This window comes from Acomys minous (genome assembly GCF_964271855.1).
Source record: "Acomys minous genome assembly, chromosome: 19".
In the NCBI taxonomy this organism is placed as follows: Eukaryota; Metazoa; Chordata; class Mammalia; order Rodentia; family Muridae; genus Acomys; species Acomys minous.
Window position 1 is genome coordinate 44676625 of NC_140499.1, and position 19105 is coordinate 44695729.

The 19105-nt window shown below is 39.4% G+C and overlaps 1 protein-coding gene across 2 annotated transcripts in view; it reads left to right on the top strand.

Moving 5' to 3' along the window:
- The first annotated feature begins 183 nt into the window (after positions 1-183).
- Positions 184-19105, top strand: part of NMD3 (NMD3 ribosome export adaptor) — a 29333-nt gene continuing 10411 nt past the window's right edge. The window contains exons 1-10 of one of the 2 annotated variants that reach the window (XM_084769042.1): positions 184-288; positions 586-639; positions 2587-2721; positions 4674-4770; positions 7071-7151; positions 9003-9131; positions 9413-9503; positions 15266-15344; positions 16281-16377; positions 18695-18812. In XM_084769042.1, coding sequence (XP_084625168.1) covers positions 596-639; positions 2587-2721; positions 4674-4770; positions 7071-7151; positions 9003-9131; positions 9413-9503; positions 15266-15344; positions 16281-16377; positions 18695-18812 — 871 coding nt within the window. In that variant the 5' untranslated portion in view covers positions 184-288; positions 586-595. Of the gene's footprint in view, positions 352-585; positions 640-2586; positions 2722-4673; positions 4771-7070; positions 7152-9002; positions 9132-9412; positions 9504-15265; positions 15345-16280; positions 16378-18694; positions 18813-19105 lie in introns of both variants that reach the window. The other variant, XM_084769041.1, reaches the window with a different exon arrangement.

Sequence of the window (19105 nt, forward strand, 5' to 3'; positions counted from 1 at the left end):
AAGTGAACCCAGGTGAGAACCGTCTGTCCAGGTATCGCCTGGTATGGTGCGGGTCAAAGCCAGACGGGACGTTTACGTAACGCAATCAGCTGTAGCCACTGTTCCGGACCTGCTCAGCTCGCCCCGCCTACCACACCCCGTTTCCTCCGTAGGCTCCGCCCTTTGCCGCACGTGTGTTCTTTGACCCGCCCATCCGCACTTCTCACCGGTGTCCGCCTGCACGCGGGATTTCCGGTCTTCCTATCGCGAGATCTTCCTAGTGGTGTTGGCCGGCTGAGGCAACTGAAGGTGAGTCCCGGCCCGGCCACTTGCCGGCTTTTCTTGTCTTTTTGGCCTGTCACGCAGGCGCTGGTAGGTTCTGAGGGGGGGGTGGAGACCCGGCTCCTGGTGCCAGCAGTGGCCCGAGGAGGGAGCACGGGTCCCCGGCTGCACCCCGGCCCGCGAGCGGACCGCGTGGGCGCTGGGGCGCGGGGCGGGCGGGAGGGCAGCGCGGGGTCCCGTGTGCGAGTCGCCTCCGAAGCCCCCGGGGTCTGATCTGCTCAAGACACTGGACGTGATTTCAACTGCACCCTCTCCCCTTAATAGGTCCAGAGCCATGGAATATATGACAGAATCCGTTGATCGCAGCCCGGGACGAATGTGAGTGGAGAGCCCGCTTTTATAAACCCTAGAAGTTTCCAGGTCGTAAAATGAGCCGGTAAAACTTTTAGTGGTAGGAAGAGGAGGAGGTCTTTTCTCAATGGGGAGGGGAAAAAAAAGCTTAATCCCGTTGGAAATTTAATTCGTTTTTGACATCGACTAAGAAATGCATCCGTTGAAAGCCTTCGAGAGAGGCTGCAGTGTGTAGGCATTAACCACAAGTGGACAGAAAAGTAGATCTCGGCTCTGTCAGGCTAACCACACTTAGTGCTCTCCACGCCCATGCAGCGCTTGGCTACCTGCTGTAACTGTTCTTGGGGCAACATTGGGCCACAGTGTCAGGCGTTCACAATATAAAAAAAAATTTAAAAAATGTGCTTCAGATACGGTTCTGTTGTACAGTCTCAGCTAGCCTGGAGTTCATCCTGTAGCAGAGCCTGACCTTGAAGGCCCTGTAGCCCCAGCCTTAACCTCCCAAGTGCTGAGATTATGTCAAGCCCAGCTCACAACATTTTTCAGCTTCCAGTGCACTAGACTTATACTTCCGTAGTTTAGAGCCTCAGTAGCCACAGATGCTCTTTCTCTACTGTATTTTAGTCTATTTTTCTTTTAAAAATTATTTTTAGCATAAAAATACCGGGCTTCATAGGACATTTTCATGGATATCTATGTATGAGCATACCTATATGTAACATTGGACAGTGCTCCCCCTATTCTCCCTGCCCCTTCCTGATCCTTTTCCTTCCTGTGGTCATCCCTTTTCTGTGTTTTTGTTCTACGTACATTTTTTCTGTGGGACCCAGTGAGTGAACTGTTCCTAATGTTGTAGAAGCAATGCTCAGAACAACTAGACTAGTCACTGTCTTAAAACAGCTCAGTATTTAGACGATGATAGAGAAACTGACCGTACATATTTTATTTGTTTGTTTGTCTGTTTTACTTTTGAGACTGTCTCATGTTAAGCCTGGTTTCCTGGAACTCACAGAGATTTGTCTGCCTCAGCCTCCCAAAGTGCTGGGACTCAGGGTCTGCATCATCACACTTGGCTCTTACATATTGTTGATGTGGAATGCCCTTCATGGTGTACTATGCTTGCATTGTTAATTTCCTTCCCCCCCCCCCAACTTTAAAGAGGAGCTAATGAGGGACTAGGACACTTCTCTCATTGCACGACGTTCTGCTTCCCAGGGCTGTGTTTAAGCATTTTCAGAACTGGAGCCCACCTTGTGTTTTTGCTGCAGTGTTCCAGGACTCTTCTTCAGGCTGTCTTTAAGATTGTCTTTCTCTGTTCCCCCCCCCCCCCCTTTTTTTTTTTTTGAGATAGGGTCTCCTTAGGAAGACTCAGCTGGCTTGAGACTCACAGATCTTTGTTACCTGTTTCCTGATCAGATTAAAGGGATTTCCTACCACACTCAGCTTGTTTGTTTGTTTGTTTTGGTTTTTGTTTTTCGAGACAAGGTTTCTCTGTGTAGCCTTGGCTGTCCTGGACTCACTTTGTAGACCAGGCTGGCCTTGAACTCACAGTGATCCACCTGCCTCTGCCTCCCGAGTGCTGGGATTAAAGGCGTGCACCACCATGCCCGGTTGTTTGTTTGTTTTTTAAATACTTAACTTGATGTGTGTGTGTGTGCCTGAGAGTGTGTGTGTACCTCGTGCATGCAGGAGGCCGTGGAGATGAGAAGAGGGGTAGAATCTCCTGGAGCTGGAGTTACAGATGGTTGTGAGCTGCCTTTTGGGTGCTAGAAATCCACCCTGGGTCCACTGCAAGAGCTGTAAGCGCTTTACCCACTGAGGTTTCCCCACTCCCTGCCCCCTCCCAATAGAATAATTGAAGGCTTTGGTAATTTTTGTTTGTTTGTTGGTTGGTTGGTTTTTGTTTTGTTTTGTTCGTTGACTAGTAGTTTTATAAAATCTAATTGAAAAACTTTTATACTTTCTTTTCTCAAGCTTGTGCTGTGAGTGTGGTGTCCCGATAAGTCCAAATCCTGCCAATATTTGTGTGGCCTGTTTACGAAGTAAAGTTGACATCAGCCAAGGTGTTCCAAAGCAGGTTTCCATTTCTTTCTGCAAACAGTGTCAAAGGTACAGTACCTTACTTGTGTAGCTTACTTAGATTGGTATTCACAGAGAGCCACTGTGCTGTGCTGAGATTACACAGAGGTACACAGAGGCATATGCAATTGAGATTTGATTTTTACTCAGTTGATGTACCAATGATTTAATAATTTGCCCTTTTAATAGTGTGTTTTCCATTGTCTGGTAAAGATAGCAAAAATTATTTATATAAAAGTATACTGAACATGACTGTCTATGATGCCTCTGAGAGTTGATGTTTTATTCCTTCTTTAGTTTCATTCTTTTAGCTGTTGGCACAAGCCACTGACATCTCATGGTCCATTGACATGCATAAAACTTGCCAGTGAATATAAAAAGTACATGCCTGTAATTTCCCAAATAGGTTTAGCACTTTGCCTTGTGTATGTAGAGGTGGTCTGTGGACCTCCCTAAGAATTTAAAATGTATCTCTGTACTTTTAATTTAGTGTACTATTTTAGGGAGTTTACAGTGTATGAGCCTGGTAAGTATGAGGCCTTTTATAAATATTTATTATTAAACACAGGGTAGGATTTTAAAAGTACTAAACAAAGAATCAGGACCTCTAGTTTTTCTTGTTACCTAGTTTTCTGTCATGCTTAGATACAGTCTCTCTGAGTCAATTTTCTCACGAGAATGAAGAGGTTTTATTAAGTAATATTTAAAACAGTCTTAGAAAGTACTTATGAACAGGGGGCTCTTATTGAACCTTGAAACATGAAAAGTCAAACTGTTTAACAATTTAATAACTATGACAAAGCATTTATATAAACTCTTTGAGAGTATTTAACAAGCATTGTTAATGAAAAGTCAAACTGTTTAACCATTTAATAACTATGACAAGAAAGCATTTACATAACTCATTTGAGAGTATTTAACAAGCATTAATAACTACCTTCTGTGTACTAGTCCTTGGAAGACTGGGTTAAAAAATCTTACTATACAGAAAGGATTGATATTTTGCTTTGATGAGGTTTAATTAATTAATTAATTTTGATTTTTCAAGACGGTTTTGCTGTAGCCTTGGGTATCCTGGAACTTGTTCTGTAGACCAGGCTGGCCTCAAACTCAGATTGCCTCTTTCTGCTTCCCAAGTGATGGGATTAAAGGCATATCTCACCTGAAAACTTGTATTTTTTCAGCTTAAAAATTGAACGGAACTTGATGAGTAAACTGTTGCTGATACACAGTTCTGTGTGTGTACTAATTTTCCTTTTTTGTGTGTGAGAAAAATTATTTTCAAACATTTCAGGAGTAGAAAATAAGCAATTTTAGTGTCATTTGAGATAATTCTTACCTGTTTGTCAGCATGGCTTCAAGGAGATTTTGGGCATATTGACATCTTTCCTGTAGTTTAAAAAACAAAACTGTTTTTATTTAATTATGTTTATGTGGCTATGTGCACTGAGCGGTGTTCCTGAAGGCCAGGGCATTGAATCCCCTTAGAGCTGAAGTTACAGGCGTTTGTGACCTGCTCACCAGCGAGTGCTGGGAACCCAACTTGAGGCCTCTTACCTACTGAGCATCTCTCCAGCCTTCCTCACTGGAGGGTTGTCTTTTTTTTTTTTTTTTATAATATTTTCTATGTATGTGCACTTTGCTATACTATGCATGTGACAGTTAGAGGACTGTTCTTTTCTTTCACCATGTGAATTCAGGTTTTCAGGCCTGGCAACAAGCACTTTTACCCTCTGAGCCGTCGTAGCTGGAACTTTTACTAATTGAAGTAACAAAATACATAATAGATAATCTCAGATTGGCTTCCTCAGAATTTCAGTTTTGAACTAAAGACGCTGGTCTCAGTGGTTTTTGCTCTCAGGTTAAGGCTCAGAGTAGCTTTGGGTATTACTCCTGGTTAATAATCACTATCATTTTTGCGTATCAGTGGAAATTGTTATAGAAATGGAAGTGGCAGGTTTTAGTATGTTGTCTTCTTTCAGATATTTTCAGCCACCAGCATCATGGGTACAGTGTGCTTTAGAATCCAGGGAACTTCTGGCTTTGTGTCTGAAAAAAATTAAAGCACCTCTGAGTAAGGTAGGTCAAATAGTTAAAATCATTATTTTTACAATAAAACAACTCAGTTTTAGAAAGTCATTTGGTGTGGGTTTTGCATTGTTTTGGTGGCTGTTGTTTGTTTTTCTCCTATTTTCTTTTTCTTCTGTTTTTCGGGTTGTGTGTGGCGGGAGGAGTGGATTTGAGCCAGAGGCCTCGCCGTGTTTGTCAGGTACTCGACCACTGAGCTGGTCTGCTAGTCCCATTACAAACGTTTGGATCTACACACACTCATACTACACTTACTTATTTTACTTAATCTTTATCCTGTGTCCTTAACCTTTGTCCAGCAGTGGTTAGGAAGCTGCTTATCATTTTACCTGACTTGACTTGTTGACTTCTGGGATTTGCTGAGGTGGGTTTTACTCTTGAGTACTGCATCTGCCTTGGCTAGTCTTGTTCTCACCAGACAATTTTAATGTGCTTGCTCACACTTTTTAGTCTGTCTTTAACAGGTTTTTTTCATGCACCTCTAGACCAGATTGCCCTATCTACTTAGGTATGTCATAGATACCATGAGGAGCGTGTTCTCCACTAAATCTGACCCCACAGTTGTCTAGATGCCTAAGCTGCATGCTTGAGTATTGTACTAGTGTATGCTCTCTTCCTCTTTATAATATATAGATATCAAACCCTGTAGATCTATCTCTTACGTAGCTCTTGATTTTTTTTTTATTTCTGGTTCTTAGTTCAGGTTTCTACTCAAATTAGTACAAAGCCTTCTTCAGTCTTGTTTCCTCGGTCTCTTTATTCCAAACTCTCATTCTAGCCTTACTGCATTATTCAGTTTATCAATAACAGCAAGTTGTTTTTAGCTCCTGCAGTGAACATTACAATTATATAGTCAGTATGTGAACATTTCTCAAATGAATGTCCATCCCCTGCCCCTTTCTTTTGTTTTTTGGGGGTGCAGGGTTGAGATAGAGTTTTTCGCTGTAGCTCTGGCTGACCTGGAACTCACTTTTGTAGACCAGAGATCTACTTGCCTCTGCCTCAAGAGTGCTGGGATTAAAGGCATGCACCACCACCACCTGGCTAAATGTCCATTTTATTTTATTCTATTTTATTTATTTTATTTTCTTTGAATTTTTTTTTATACAGTTTTATGCCTGCATGTGAGCCTGCATGCCAGAAGAGGTCACCAGGTATCATTATAGATGGTTATGAGTCACCATGCGGTTGCTGGGAATTGAGCTCAGGACCTTTGGAAGAGCCGACAGAGCCCTAAACCTCTGAGCCATCCCTCCAGCCCCCTAAATGTCCATTTTAAAAAAGAAACAGTAATTTTAAAAAAGCTACAGCCAATATAGAAAGATACTAATTTGAGTAGAAGCATTTTTTTTAATGTGGTTTCTTTTGGTTAATAGAGTCAACAGTTTTCTAATGAAGTACAATTTCTGTTTGAAGAGCAGTACTTTTTTTTTTCTTCAAGTAATTTTTTTTCTCTGTGAAAACTACTTTTAATTCTTGCTCAGTTCACTAGTACAGTCATTGGGCTACCCTTTGATTTGCTGCAGTTGTTGCCATGGCTTTAGTGATAAACCTTTTTTCTTTTTTTGTAGTGATGGTATGTAATAGTGTTAATTGCATGTTCCTTCAAAGATCTTATAACTCCGTTTATTATTTTCCTTTCTTTCCTTTTTAAAAACTTCTCATACAATACATCCGGACAGAAGTTTGTCCTCCTTCCACTCCTCCCAGTCCCCTCCCACCTTCCCTTTCCCCCAGATGCACTCCTCTCCCATTTCCCTGAGAAAAGAGCAGGCCTCCCCGTATATCAGCCCCAAACACGGCAAACAAGATACAGTAAGATTAGGCACAAATCCTCGTATCAAGGCTGGACAAGGCAATCCAATAGGAGGAAAAGGGTCCCAAGAGCCTATGAAAGTCAGAGACACTCCCCCACTTCCACTCTTAGGAGTCCCACAAAAACTCCAAGCTGACAACCATACATACATACAGAGGACCCAGTGCAAACCCGTGCAGGCTCCATGATTGCTGCTTCAGTCTGTGAGCCGTGCTTAGATGATTCTTCTAGGTGTCATGTCTGCTGGTGTCCTCTACATCTGTAGCTCCTGCAATCCTTCCTCCCCCTCTCTGGGATCCCCGGAGCTCCAAGGGACCTGAAGGCTTGCTTTCTGCCTAGTGGGCCTCTGCATCTGTCCCCGTCAGCTGCTGAAGGAAGCCTTTCTGATGGGAATATCTGTTCATGAGGTATTCGTTCATCTTTTCACCCCTCAGGTGGGACTTACATTTCCTTTTTTCTTAATGTTTTATTAAAGGTTCGGCTTGTTGATGCAGGCTTTGTTTGGACGGAGCCCCATTCCAAAAGGCTTAAAGTTAAATTGACAATTCAGAAAGAGGTAACCTGTTGATTCTTTCTAAACATGGTTAAAGTGCAAGTAATGATAGTTAAATTATTTTATGGACTAAATGGCTTATAAGGAAGACTCCAATTTAAATGTTAGTCTTGTTATCTTTTGATTATCTGACATATGATTACGCCACTAGTAGCTACCATTGCTTAGAATGAGTGGGTTCAGTAGTTTCTTTAAAGGTTTTGTTTTTGTTTTAAGATAGGTTCTCACTAGGTAGCCCTTGGTGGCCTAGATTTTACTAAGTAGACCAGGCTGGTCTGGAACTCACAGAGGTCCTCCTGCCTCTGCCTCTGAGTGCCAGCATTAAAGGTGGTGCGCACAACTATATCCAACTCGCACTTATTTTTAGTTAGTGCTTGTAGTCCTAGGATTACAAATTCAAGCTTTTCCTGGGCTATCCAGTAAACTCCAACATCCTCTCAAAACAAAACAAATGACAGGTCTGGAGAGATGGTTCAGGTGTCAAGAAGACTTCCTGTTCTTCGAGAGGACCAGAGTTCAGTTCCTAGCATCCATATTGAGCACCTTTCAACCACCTGTAATCCCAGTTCCAAGGCATCTAGCACCCATTTCTGGCCTCCATGGTTACCTGCACACATGTGCACATCCATATACATAGTTAAAAATTAAAACGTAAAAATCCAAAATAAATTAATTTAAAAAAATCTGACATTAAAACATTATCAAAAACTGATTCTAAAACTTGGCTGATTATTTGAATCAGGATATTTGGCTATATCTACTATTTTCCCAAAGTATTGGAGATCAAGCCTAAGGCTTCCAGTATGCCAGGCAAGCTCTCTACAAGTGTATATACTCTTAGACTATCTTTATTTAAAAAGGCAATTTTTGATTGTTTATGGAGAATTTTCCTTTAAAAATAATTTATTTAATATTATTTTATGAGCATTGCTGTGAGGGTGTTACATCCCCTGGAACTGGAGTTAACGACAGTTGTAAGCTATCATGTGGGTGCCAGGTACTGAACCCCAGTTCTCTGGAAAGGCTCTTAACTGCTAAGCCATCCATTTCTCCAGCTCCTGGAGAATTTTCTTTTTAATGTTCTTCTAAAAGTGAGTTCTTTGTGTGTCATATACATCTGTGCACATGCATAATACACATCATGTACATGTGTACATGTACATGTTTTTAGCCAGTTGTGTTGGTGCATACCTTGTAATCTCAGCACTTGGGAAGGCAGAGGCAGGTGGATCTCTTGAGTTCAAGGCCAGCCTGCTCTATAAAGTGAGTCCAGGACAGCTAAAACTACACAGAGAAACCTCGTCTTGAAAAAAACAAAGTTTTTAGAGTTCTCAAACTCAGTGTATAGCCAAGAATGACCTTGAATTTTGTTCATCCTGCTTCTAATTCCCAAGTGGTGAGATTATAGGTGTGACCAGGATGCCTGGCTTTTTGTGGCGGGGGAATCAAGCCCAAGGCTTGAAGCATGACAGGCAAGCACTGTACCAATCAAAACACATCCCTGTCTCCAAATTTTTAAAAGAATATGTTCACAACTACTTTTCCTAGAGCTCAATTTAAAAAGGAAATCAGTATGTGTACCTTTTTAAAACACTGTAACCACTGTTAGACAGCTCCGTGGAGGAGTGATCAGCATGCATGAGGTCCTGTATTAATCCTTGGTTATGCTCTCCCCTGCCCTAAAATAGGTATTATAACTTAGTTTTATAATTTTAACTTTGACTTACTGGTGTCTTTAGTGCATTTGTAAAAAAAAATTTTTTTTGAATTACTTACTAAATTTTTTTTTCATTAAAACATTCATTGTTGAGCAGAACTGTAAGAGTGAAGGAGTGCAATTGCTTTCTTTTTCAGGTGATGAACGGTGCTATCCTTCAGCAAGTGTTTGTGGTGGATTATGTTGTTCAGTCCCAGATGTGTGGAGATTGCCATAGAGTAGAAGCTAAGGATTTCTGGAAGGCTGTGATTCAAGTCAGGCAGAAGGTACTGGAAACAGATAATGAGTGAATCCTGCATCTTTAATTTTATCATTTTTTATAAGTAACAGATAAAAACTTCTCTGTTCCTTTATGCATAAGCAGAGACTAGGTTCCTGGAACATTTCAATTTTGGAAATACATCCCTATTTTATGTGTTAGGTAATTTTAAAGGTTATTTTGTTTGAAAAGTCAGTGTGCTATATCTGTAGGTAATACATGTGTTTTATATTTATAAATGCTTTTTTGGCATATAGTTTACTGATTCTTTATTGTATGGATATTTAGACTCTGCACAAGAAAACATTCTACTATCTGGAGCAATTGATTCTGAAGTATGGAATGCATCAGAATACACTGCGTATCAAAGAGATTCACGGTGAGTTCAGATTTAAAAATTTGAAACTATCAAAAGTTTCTTTCAATTTTAATAATCTTATCTTTCTCAGAAGTTGAAGTGTTTCCTTTTTGTTTGTTTGTTTGTTTGTTTGGTTTTTGGTTTTTTGAGACAAGGTTTCTCTGTGTATCCCTGGCTGTCCTGGACTCACTCTGTAGACCAGGCTGACCTGAAACAGCAGAGATCCGCCTGCCTCTGCCTCCCGAGTGCTGGGCTTAAAGGTGTGCGCCACCACGCCTGGTGCGGAAATTTTTTGAAAAATTCATGTGCTTCTATGTACACGGGTAAGAGGACATGAACCTTAACTTTCTGTGTGCATGGTCCACATGCAGCTCGTGCTTCAGTGTGGCTACTATAAGTCAGGAATTGAATTGTTGGCTGATACTAAACTCACACCTTAGTGGCTACGCTAGAGAGCACATACCTAGAACCGCCCCCCAACCCCGCCCCGGTGGTGGTGTTCTCTCCTAGTCCATTTATTAAGCATTTAGTTTATGGTAGATGCCATTCTGTGTACTTGGAATATAATGATGTGTTGTTATTAATTCATGCCCTTATGTGTTGCTCCTCTTGCTACATAAAGAATAAGCAAGTAGAAACTAATATAATATACCATCAATTTATCCATATATCATCAAAAGCTTGTTTCATATGGGAAAATGGTTCTGATTGGAAGACCTCCAAGTTCTTTTATATTGTTTCTCTATATCTTATATACCGAGAGATATTTATGGTGGATAGAATTCAGTGTAAACTCAGTAAATAAAGAGAGATGAATACATAATGAAATGTGTAGCGTTTTTAAACTTGAAAAATTTCATAGTGGTTTATAAGTTCTGTCTCAGTTTACTGTCTTTTGTTTGGCATGGTTTTAGTTTGCTTTTTATGAAAATTAAACATTAATTTAAATGATCAAGAGGACACCCACCATATAATAAATGAATAATATCTCTGGAAATGTAAACAGCATTGGCTTAGTAATTTATGCCTTATTTTTGATTGTTTTGTATTAGAAGTTTAGCTTGCCTTAAATTTTTCTCCAGTGAAGGGAGAATTGATAATGAGTTACTTTTGCTATCATGGAAAAACAAAAACATTCAAACAAAAATGAAGCAAACAAACAACAAGAAAATTCTGAGTTATGGACCAGCTGTGCTAGCTCATGTTGCAGGAGCAGAGGCCCACCTGTCACTCTTTGTAATTCAGGTGCGTTTGCTTTGTGCTGGCTGCCCCTTAGCAGAAAGAGCTGGCAGGAAGCAAGTGCCTCTCTAGTGTAGCACTCTGCTTTGTTGCCTTGTCCCCTGCTGCCCTGGCATGCAGCTAGGGCAGGGGCACTAGTGGGGGTACTAGGGATAGATGGGGGACACCACTTCCCCACTCCCATGATAGAGAGGCATGCGGCAGGAAACACATTTATATTCTAGCTGAGGACCATGGTAGAAATTATCCCGTCAGAATGCTTTGTTGGCAAGACTGAATACATTTTTAAAATAACTCTTAAACCCCACATGCTGCAGATGTAACAATCCTTCTTCTGGATAAAGTCTTTGTTTTCTTTACTAAATTTTACTCATTTTTGACTTAAATGAGTGTTCTCCTTAGTTTGTATATTTATAACTTAAACAGAAATAATAATAATACAAAAGTAATAATTGGAGCTAGAGAGATGACTCAGCAGGTAGGAGAGCTGGTTGCTTTTTTTAGACTGGAGTTTGGTTCCAAGCACCCATTTCACTGTACAAAATCCACATGTAATTCCACTCAGGTGAATAATGTTATCTTGTGCATAAACACATACGCGCGCGCGCATCCCCCCCAATAATGTATGTATTTACAAATCTAAAAATTCAAAGCATGTACAAATAAAGGACCCTTCCCCACTTTATCTGCTCTCTCTAAAGACATGTAGTTCCTTAAAACAAAATACAGTTGTAAGTGCTCTGTGGCTTTGATTTGCCTTTAATACATATGGAAGACATTCAGCAATAATGCGGTAGTTCCATGTAATTATTATTTTTGTTTTGTTTTGTTTTTGTTTTTCGAGACAGGGTCTCTCTGTAGCCTTCGCTGTCCTGGACTCACTTTGTAGACCAGGCTGGCCTCAAACTCACAGCGATCCACCTGCCTCTGCCTCCCAAGTGCTGGGATTAAAGGCGTGTGCCACCACTGCCCAGCCATGTAATTATTTTTAATTGCTGTCTGATAGTCCTTAGTCACTGTATCTATAAGCGGATGTCTTTTTTAATAGACTTAGTTATTTTATTTTTTGTTGCCAAAAATAGCACTGTATGATTAAGTTTATGTTTGCTTTTGTGCATATATAGTTGTTTTGCTTGGGAATTGATTTAAGGTATTGAAATTAGTGCACAAGAGAATACAAATGTAAATTTTGATGTCCTACAATTTGTCCAGGCACTTGCTGTATTGATCTTTCTAAATTTTGGACAAGATAATAGCGTCTTGTTTTAATCTGTACTTCTTGATTAGTAATGAGGCCTAATGATTCCTATGTATATTAATCATTCTGTTTTTTTTTAAATTATTATTTTTTATTTTTACATATACACTTATATTATTACATATATATACAGTAAGCTACTTATAGAAAGAAGAACCATGAAACAATCAGGAATTATATAAATGTTACATTCTTAGTGTTTTGGCTTTTTGTATTTGGCATCCTAATCATTCTGTTTTAATGTGAGTCATCTGTTAGATATCACCTTCACTCTTGTAGATATTTTATTTAGTTTTTATTAGTTTTTATTTAGTAGATATAGTTTTGTATGTGCTCTTAGTATGTTGGTTACCTTATAGCTTTAAGTATCTTATTCGTTGAAGTTTCGTTTTCTTTTCCTTTTCTCTTTACGTTTTTAAATTTTTAAAAAATTTTCATGCAATATATTTTATTCATGTTTTCCCCTTCCTCAATTCCTCCCAGACACTGCCCTTCAACTTCATGCTCTTCTCTCAGAAAAACAACAAAGCAAAAACTCACCAGCCCTTACCCCCTTCAAGCACATTGAAAAACATGGAGACCAGAATGTGTTGAAAAACAGGGTCTCTGTAGCCCAGCCTGTCTTTGGACTCTCAGTGCTCCTGCCTTGTTCTCCTTAGTTGTGGGACTTCGCGTGAACAGTTGTTGATCTTTCTAATTGATATATGTGCTGATGTGTATACACACATATATAAATATGTTTATGCACTGTGTCCAGTTTTGTTATCAGCTATGTTGGTACTTGAGAAAGTTAAAAGTTCGCTTCCTTTCTCTTCAGTGTTTGTTAACTCTGTCCGTGCTTTTGGAGAATTTGTCCATTTACTTAGTTATCTCCTGGGCATCAGTCATTTTATTTCCATTTAAGACATTGCTCTCTTTCAGATAGTTCTCCTCTTGAGTCGTTTTTACTACACTTGTGTATTTAGTTTTGTTTGTTGGGGCATACACAATGCTGTATGTGTAGGCTAGGGAACATCTATGATCTTCAGTCATCTCTTCACCTCTGCCTGAAGCACAGGACATTTCTGTGGATGTTTTTGTTTTAGGAACTGCCACAGTATATTTTCATGTGACTCGTTTTTACATTCCTAACAGAGTGTTGAAAGGTTCCAGATGCGTTCCTTCAGTTGCTTACCATCCTTGTTTATAGACATCGTAGAAGGAAGTCTGTAGTGGTGTCTTACTGTGGCTTTGTTTCCATTTCACTAAGGACCAATGATGTGAGGCATATTCTACATATAAATATTTTATTGTCTCTAAATTTATTTTCTATTATGCCTGAATGTCTTGTCTGCATGTACGTAAATGCACTATGTATGGTGCAGAGTCAAGACGGGCCAGAAGAAGACAGTGGGCAGCCTCCCTGGAATTGGAGTTACAGAGAGTTTGTGATCTACCATGTTTGTCCTAAGAACTGAACCAGGTCCTCTGTGAGAGCCATTTATTTCTCCAACCTCAGTTTTTAAAGATTAAGTCCAACTGTTGGGTCACAAAAGTTTTCCTAGGATGGGGATGCAACATATACATCTACTCACTGCAGGTAGGGATCCCACTACAGACCAAATGCATACCACCAAAGTCCAACTGGATGATCTAATATGCTTTATTGGGGTTACTTACAGGAGCAGAAGTGACTCAAAGACAGCTGCATCACCAAAGCTCACCCCAGCATGTGTGATAGCTCACAAAGCTGGGGGCCAGGAACAAGCTGTATACATAGCCTGTAGGCAACTGAACGGGTTTGGAGAGCATCTTTCTTCGTGACTCTTTGGCTCTAAACCTCTTCCAGGCAGTTACTCTGGTCTCAGACTAAGTCTTACTTGCAGCTTAGCTCTGCTTACTCTGGAACGGAGGACTCTAGTGGGTCTGGTTAGTTTCAGGGACTTCCTGAAGCTATTTTGAGTTGTTTACCTTTCTTAATAAGCCTTCCTGTAGGATGGAAATGTTTGAATCTAGAGGAAACTGAACACAATACCAGCTAATAATCAATTTTTAAAAATCGTATGTTTCTTAGGCTTGAGAGCTGTTTGTCAATTTAATTAAGGTTATAAAAATACCTTATTTTTCATATGCACTATAAATTTAACTCATGGTTAGGTCTTGACTGTTGAATTATTGTGAGGTTCTTAAATTTATCTTTTTTCCAGGGGTTGAAGAAAGTATTCTTTCACTATCAAATGTTATTTGTCCTCTGTTACACTATGCTAACTAAATGTAATAGCCTATTTCTTCAATCGCAAGTTTGCATGAACTTACAATTTTATGGTAGTCCAGTACTGTCTTAATTTCATGTCTAGAAGGTAAAGAGCACTGACTGCTCTTCCTGGGTTCAATTCCCAGCACCCACAAAGCAGTTCACAACTGTCTGTAACTGCAAGATCTGACACCCACAGACATAGATGCAGGCAAAACACCAGTGCACATTAAAAAAAAAAAAAAGAGAAAGAAAAGGAAATGTAAGTCCTGTGAATTTGCTCTTATTTAGGTATCTGATAAATATGTCTTAGCAATAGATTTGCTTCTGTTTGTTCCTTTGTCGATAGTGCTAAATGACACTGCACTAGGATAGATAATGTTGTCCAGTGATTACTTTGTTCATTTTCAGTATATAATTTTTTTTCATGTGTATCAACTAGGTGAATTTGTGTGGTCCTATTCGTAGATAGTTCTGTTTATTACATAAAATATTCTTTTCTTTCTCTCTCTCTATCACTGACAGTTTCTCTGTGTAATAGCTCTGCCTGTCCTGGACTTACTTTACAGGCCAGGCTAGACTCGAACTCACAGAGATCTGCCTGCCTCTTCCTCCCCAGTGCTAGGATTAAAGGCATGCATCACCACATCCAGCACCTTTTCTCTTGGCCTTGAATTTTGTTCTTGTGAATTAATGTGACTCTTGCTTTCATTTGTTAACCTCTATTTTATCTGATTTTTTTGGTCTTTTTTTTTTGCCAAACATGTCTTATTTGATATTCTTAAACTGTTTTGACTATAATATTTTCTAATAGTATGTTTTTAAAAAAACTTTAATTTTTTTATTATAATTTATTAACACTACATCCCAATTGTTACCCCTCACTCATATCCTCCCTCCCTCTTCCGCCCTGTTCCCCTCCCCTAGATCTCTGACAGCGGATCCTCCTGCCCCCTAATAGTATGTTTTGCTTATGGATTTAATTTGTGAAATAGTCATGTTAGAGGGAAACCTTGTTTTATAGAACCTTTTTTTTTTAATCATTATTTTTAGATGGTCTGGATTTCTATTATTCTTCAAAACAGCATGCTCAGAAGATGGTGGAATTTCTTCAGGGCACAGTTCCCTGTAGGTACGTTGTGAACCTAAATGTTTTACGTCCAAGGATCTGGGAATAGGGTGTGTGTGTGTGTGTGTGTGTGTGTGTGTGTGTGTGTATTATATATATGTGCGTGTGTGTGTGTGTGTGTGTGTGTGTGTGTGTGTGTGTATGTGTCACATCTGTTCTTCAGGCTTAATAGCTTTGTTAAAATTTCAGTATGCATATTTAAACAATCAGGAGACATTGAATTACTCATTTTAGCCAAAGATCCTGAAGAATCTTTTGATAGCTAAACCTATCTCTATAGTAATAAGCACTGTAATGCTAAACCATAGGGATGGGCAAAGTTTTCATAAGCTGAGTTTATATTGAAGAAAGATGTTAGCAGGAACAAAGGCCTGGGAGGAACATTGGTGTGGCATAGAGTAAGTTTAGTCATTCTGAACAAGGTTTGAAATACAAGTGGTTAAAATTAGGCTTTGCCCTATTTCTAGTTTCATGTCTGTTGCTGTAATGCATCATGTCTGTCAGGCAACACCCTGACAAAAAGCAGCTTAGAGGAGAAAGCGTTTATTAGGCTTACAGTTGTTCTAGTTCATCCTCACGGATAAATCAGTGCGTCACAGCATGTCAAAAGCAGAGAGAAATGAACGTGGACACACCTACCCACCTGCTTGCTTATGTTCACTTAGATTCCCTAACAGTTCGGGCCCTCTGCCTAGGGAATGTGCCCTGTGGGGGGTCTTCCCGCAGCAGTTTACTCAAGACAGTCCCCACAGGGATGTCCAGAGACCAACCCAGTCCTTCTCAGGTGATTCGAGGTCATAGCAGGTTGACAATTAAAGCTAACTACACCATCAGGAAGCTGTTTGAAGATGTAGGACTTTGATTGGATAAAAATTGATATGCCTAAGTTTATACAAGTAAGGACCTGTCCCTTCTATTGATTATGTTTTTTCTTAATAGATACAAAGCATCACAAAGATTGATCTCCCAGGATATCCATAGTAACACATACAATTACAAGAGCACTTTTTCTGTGGAAATTGTTCCAATATGCAAGGTACCTTTTTTCATGTAATTAATCCTTATGTATAGTAGAATAAGTAGGGCTGGAGAGATGGCTCAGTGGTTAAGAGCACTGCCTTGCTCTTCCAAAGGTCCTGAGTTCAGTTCCCAGCAACCACATGGTGACTCACAACCATCTATAGTGAGATCTGGTACCCTCTTCTGGCCTGCAGGTGTACATGCAGGCAAAACACTGTATACTTAATAAAACAAACAAATAAATAAATCTTTAAAAAGAGTTAAGTAATTAATTGGTTATAATTTATTGCTTGGTTTCCCATTGGCTGGCCAAAAATTAAGAGTAAGTTCCTTCAATGATTTCTGACTGCTCAAATTTACAAAAAGGATTTAAAATATGTTTATAACTATGAATTGAGTGCCTTTCATTTTGGTATATTATGATGAAAAGATTGGGCTGGTGAGATGGCTCAGCCTTTATAAAGTGCTTGCCATGCAAGCCTGACAACTTGAGTTGGATCCCTGGAACCCATGTAAAAGGAGGAGAGAGTTGACTCCATAAAATTGTCCTCTGATACCAGCATGTATACCCGCATGAGCATGCGTCTGTATGCAGACACACACACATACAGACACACACAGAGACACACACACATACCAAAATTAACAATAACAAATTGATTGTAAAATTTTATAATCCATTTTTATTAAATATTGGAATCTTAGTGGACATTTAATAATTCCATGAAACTTTCACTCATAGGAAAAGATAGTTAGCTGGGTGTGGTGGCCATTCCTTTAATCCCAGCACTTAGGAGGTGGCTCTCTGTGAGTTCAAGGCCAGCCCGGTCTACGTAGTGAGTTTCAGGACAGCCATGGCTACATAGTGGGGCCCTGTCTCAAACAAATGAACCAACAAGTGAAAATGATAAATGCTAGTAGGGGTGTGGAGAAAAGGCACCCTTTCCACACTGCTGTTGGAAATATAAGTCAACATAGCCATTATGGAAAACAGTATTTTTAGGGAATGAAAACAAGGAAAAGGTTTCTACATGTTCAGTATAGGTACAGTATTTTTAAAAAGTAATTTTGATCCACAGTTGGGTGAACTAGTGGGTATATAATACATGGATATGGAAGGCTGATTATGTTTTTGTTTGTCTTTGGGTGCTTTTGAGTTCAAAACCAGAAGTTGGAGTAGGTGTTAATGTATTGTGGCTACTTTAGCGGAAAAGCCTGTGAATGTGCATAGATGCAGCTTTAAGTATGACCCGGGTCATTTTCTTAATTTCCTGGATGGACAAGAAATTAGAAATTCTTTGCCTTTGCCTCCCAAGTGTGGGATTAGAGGTGTAGACTATCATGCCCGTCTTTTGTATCTTTTGATACTAAGAAACAGACAAGTAACATTGTTGGATTACATAGTATTTTCCATTGTGAATGCAGGTGTGACTTTTTTCAGTCATTAAATCTTAGATTACATACTCAAACATTTAGCTATTTTAGAGAAACATTTTCCATTGAAATTTGGTTTTATGGAGATCAAAAGAAGTCAATTACAAGGAAATTTAGAAAGTCACTCTACCAGCACTGGCAGAGGCAGAGGTAGGTGGATTTCTGTGAGTTTGAGGCCAGGACAGGTAGGGAAACCCTGTCTTGAAAAACAAAACAAACAAACAAAAAAAGTCACTCTATTCTTAATGTTATACTTAGATTAGAATAGAATATATTCTATATTGCCTGGCTTGGTAGTGCACGCCTCTTTTAATCCCAGAGGCAGGTGGATTTCTGTGAGTTTGAGGCCAGCCTGGTCTAGGTCTACAAAGAGTTCCAGAACAGGCAGGAATTTTACACAGAGAAACCCGTCTTGAAAAACAAAACAAACAAAAAAATGAATATATTATATATTACCATACAGTATTCATGTTACAATTAAATTGAAATGAACTTAAACACATGGAAATGGAAGGCTAGTTATAAAAATGATTCTTAAAAACACTTCAATTCAGACAAATAAATATGAAGAGTGTCAATTGAGATGTAATATGAATAAATTAATAGAATATATTAAAAAAGAAAGAAAATAGGAAGAGTGCTTTGGTTTCCTTAATGTATGACTTGTTTTAAAATCTGCAGGTTCTTATGAAAAATAATGTTGTAGAGCCCAGGCATGGTAGCATCCTGTAGGCTGAATGGTGAGGCTTGGTAATTCTAGACCAGCCCATACATACGTTCAGAAAGACAGACAGTTTTGGTTGGGCAAGAGCAGTTTCATCAGGTTTATTAATGCATGTTTATCAGAGGCTGCTAATTTAGAATTTGCCTTGCTTTAGATGTTATTTCTTTTTGTCTAGGATAATGTTGTCTGTCTGTCACCAAAACTGGCACAGAGCCTTGGAAATATGAGCCAGATATGTATTTGTATTCGAGTAACTAGTGCTATCCATCTCATAGACCCAAACACTCTACAAGGTAAGCTTGGAACAAAACATGTCTTAATAATTTTGTTCTGTGTGAAAAACAGTAATAACTTATGATATTTATATTGTTTAGTCCCTACCCTCTTTTTTTTTTTTTTTTAAATTGAGACAGGGTCTCATGTAGCTTAGACTGACCTTGAACTCCATATGTACTTAAGGATGACTTCCAATTCCTGACCTCTACCTCTACCTCCTCAGTACTGGGAGGTACAGAGGTGTGCCATGAGACCAGTTATGTGGTACTGGAGAGTGAACCCAAGGCCTGGTGGATGCTTGGCAAGCATT